General features: G+C 44.0%; 1 protein-coding gene across 1 annotated transcript in view; it reads right to left on the bottom strand.

Moving 5' to 3' along the window:
* Positions 1–425: 425 nt before the first annotated feature.
* The window catches only part of LOC101359051 (collagen alpha-4(VI) chain-like), a gene marked incomplete at both ends in the record, with an annotated part of 117,232 nt that continues 113,884 nt past the window's right edge, over positions 426–3,773 (bottom strand). Inside the window, 3 exons of the mRNA XM_023739566.1 lie at positions 426–609; positions 1,215–1,311; positions 3,336–3,771. Coding sequence (XP_023595334.1) covers positions 426–609; positions 1,215–1,311; positions 3,336–3,771 — 717 coding nt within the window. The remainder of the gene's footprint in view (positions 610–1,214; positions 1,312–3,335; positions 3,772–3,773) is intronic.

Below are 3,773 nucleotides of genomic sequence, written 5' to 3' on the forward strand. Positions count from 1 at the left end.
TAAGAGAATATTATACTAACTGTTTAATGAGAAGCTAGTTTGTCCTGTAAACCTTCATCTAAAGAACAATTTAAAAAAGAGAGAGATGGTTGCTTCTCTGCAATAAAGTACAGATACTTCATAGGATCTGCCTCCAGATACTCCCTGAAACAGCTTCCTACCAGCTCCAGTTTGACAGCCAAATACAAGCTAGCCTTTGTATGTTTTCTTAAACTAATTTCTTTAGCTCCATACATGAATTTGAGCGTTTGGAAGGAAGGTGTATAAAAAAACCACATTTGCATGCTAACACTCAGGTTTATAGGCATTTTTTAAAAAGATAAAGATGAAAAGGGTAGATCCAACTTAAGAAGTAAGGAATAGTTTCGGTTTTTACCATAGGTGGTGCCTAAATTTAGTTCTTTTCTTGTTTCTTCTTGTTTTGCTGGTGTTTCTTGTTCATTTTTTCCAGAGTCATATTTGTTCTTTTCATAATAATTTTCAAGTGCTTTTTGTTGAGTTACAGCTGTTGTCGTGGCTGTTTTCTCCCCTCCTAGAAAAAAGTCTGTTGCTTCAAGTGCTTCCAAATCATCAGCAGAGGCAGACATGCCAAACTGGCGCTTGGATGACCTGTATAGAAAAAATCATGTCAGACTGCATAACCAAACCCCAAGACCCGAGATGTTCAACTCCCAATCAATGTTGCTGGCCCGCAGGTTCAATACGCTTCATTATTGCATCAGCTATTTTCTTAGGTTTGTAGAGGCTTTTGGACAAATATCAGAATAATATGTTTAGCATTATCAATTTTAAAAAAAGACCATGTATTTGTGTGTGATGTGTTTATACATTTATGTTTGCACATATTTATATACTTATGTATGTTGTATACATCATAGACAGAACGAAAGCTTTGGAGAGTATGAGACTCTACCAGTGGATACCTCTGGGACATGGGATTAGAGAATGGGTTGATGTTATAGAATGGAAATTTTTCATTTTTTGCTTTTATACACTTATGTGTTCTTATGAATTTTTAAAATAATGGCCATGTATTACTTTTGTAACTAAAAAAAAGACCAAACTTCACCAGAATTGTCAAGCGAATGAGCATCTCAGCCCCAAGGGTTTGGGTCAAGTCAAAGACTGGCATTGGCTGTGACTTTTCTTTAGGGACACAGTCTCCCACCTGTGGGTGGCACTGTGGAACAATCTCAACTCTGCCTTATGCCTACCTCTTGACAGGCATGACTGGTTGCAGCAGAGTGTCCCCACGGTTCAGGCCCCCACATTCATCAGTGAGCTCTGGGGGTGGGTACTGGTTCGTTTCACCTAAAAATAAAATAAGACATCAAGTTAGATGAAATAAAACTAAAAATAATATAAAACCTAAAATAAAACCAAATAAGCATAAAAATAAGACAAAAACAACATATTATTAAGACAAAATAAAATAAAATGAAGCACAAAATAAAATTTTCAAATAAAAATAAACCAAGTAAAATAAAAGCATAAAATATATCATATCACAATATTTAAATAATATAAAATAAAATCATAACATAAAAGAACATAAAAATACAACATATAAAAAATTAAAATGAAATTCAAAGACTAGAAAAGTGATTCCTTCGGCCTGCTTCTCCCTCAAAGAATCACTAAGCCATTAGCCATTCCAGTTCTCTCCACCATCCTCTGCAAAGATAAGGAAACCAAAGTTCAGAGAGGTTCACTGACTTTCCTAGGATCACACAGCTGGCTAGTGGCACAGCTAGGACTGGAATCAATTCATGACCTTTCTACCTCTCATATTCCCAAGCCACTGCCATCAAGTCCATTCTGACACATAGCGACCCTATAGGACAGAGTGCAATTGCCCCCTAGGGTTTCCAAGGAGTGGCTGGTGGATTCGAACTGCCAACCTTTTGGTTAGCAGTGAGCTCTTAACCACTGCACCACCAGGGCTCCACCTCTCAAATTAAAGACGCACAAATGCTATGTCAATACTTCTCTTCCAAGATGCCCATCAGACTCCCCTCATTCCTTCAGTGATGAAAGAGCAGATGTCCTTCAAGGGCCACAATGGGATGTCACGCACACTTATAAACTGAGAAACTAATGTCTCCCAGCAAGGAGGGCAAGGAAGCCTCACATTCACAATGAGGGACCCTGACATGAGATATTTTGGATTATGCATTGACAGAGGCAGCTCAAGACAAATTCCTGGAAAGGTGACAGGATAATATGCCCCCTACCCTGTCCCCCCTATTCAAATGATCACCATTATCATGCTAGGGAGGCAGATTTGGCTTCCAAAGAATTTGGTTTGACTAGTTCTGACTAGAGGTGAGGGTGCTAGGGCAGAGAGGTGATAAAGAAGTCTGCCCAGGACACACTGTCACAGCCCTTGCCCCGAACCTCCACTGTTACCTTCATCCATGCAACCCGTGAGGGGAGACCTTGGACCCTTGTCCTTTCTCCCTTACTTCCTGGCAAGTCCCTGAAGGCCTCTGACCTCCACACTGCCATGTGAGCATCTACTTTAAAATAAATGTTATATACCCTTGTCACTCAAAGCGAGGTTCATGGACCAACAGCATCAGCATCATTCAGGAACTTTTTAGAAATGCAGAATCACAGGCCCCACCCAGACCTAATGGATCAGAATCCAAATTTTTAACAAGATCCCTAGGGGATTCATGCTCACATTAAAGTTTGAGAAGCCCTGTCATATACCACTGGATAAATAGTAATAATACAAAAAACCAAAAAACTCATTGCTGTCGAGTCAATTCCAACTCATGGCAACCCCACATGTGCAGAGTAGAACTGCACTCCATAGGGTTTTCAGTGGATGATTTTTCATAAGTAGATATGCAGGCCTTTCTTCCGAAGCACTTCTGAGTGGTGTGAACCTCTAAACTTTGGGTTAGCAAGCAGCCAAATGCATTAACAGTTTGCACCACCCAGGGACTGCTGTGTCTTAGATTTGTACAGCATTGGTACTTTCAAGGTCCCCCCATGATCATATTGAATGTAGCCTTCACAAACAGGGAAGGCTAAGCCACATTTTGGTACATGAGAAAAATCAAGAAGTTACGTGGAAGGCAGTGACCTCTCCGCCACAAGATGAGATGTTCAGGACAAGGAACAAGGACGAGGTCTGGCAGAGTAGGGGCAATGGCAGGGCAGGCTTTTCAGGAAATGTGGGTGCTCCCTAGGCTCCCCTGAGGCTGTGGGGCTGTGCACCCCTCATCTAGGGTGGAGGTGCAATAGGCATCTGCCCAAATGCCAGGCTCTTTAAGTTCCTCTCTCCACCCCATTCATGTCACCCCCAGTTTTCTGAGGCCACCTACTGTTTAGGAGGTTGAAAAAGGCCCGTGTGAATCCCCTGGCATAGGCCATGTCCTCGTCCGAGACTCCCTCTAGGCGCAGCAGGTGCTGCTCGGAGGGGGAGCTGGCCACACTATCCAGCTCAGCCAGCTCCAGGGGCCCCACTCCCGCGCCTAAGGCCAGCACAAACAGAGCGACACCCTTGCACTTGGCTTCCAGGGACAAAGTCCTTAGCTTCTCCCGGTCCCAACTGCTGGTCTCGCTGGCAACGATGGCGAAGAGAACCCGCGCTCTCCGCGGCAGCGGGGCTGCCAGGATCACCTTCTCCAGGGTCCACTCCAGGGCGTGGCCCAGGGCGGGGGCTCCTTGCGGGGGGCGGCCCGCGGCCTCGCCCAGAAGCCGCTGCATCTGAGTCCGGTGGCCATAGGAAGTCAGGTGGAAGCTCTCGGTCACCGGAGGGT

This window comes from Trichechus manatus, unplaced genomic scaffold, assembly GCF_000243295.1.
Source record: "Trichechus manatus latirostris isolate Lorelei unplaced genomic scaffold, TriManLat1.0 scaffold00136, whole genome shotgun sequence".
NCBI classification, from domain to species: Eukaryota; Metazoa; Chordata; class Mammalia; order Sirenia; family Trichechidae; genus Trichechus; species Trichechus manatus.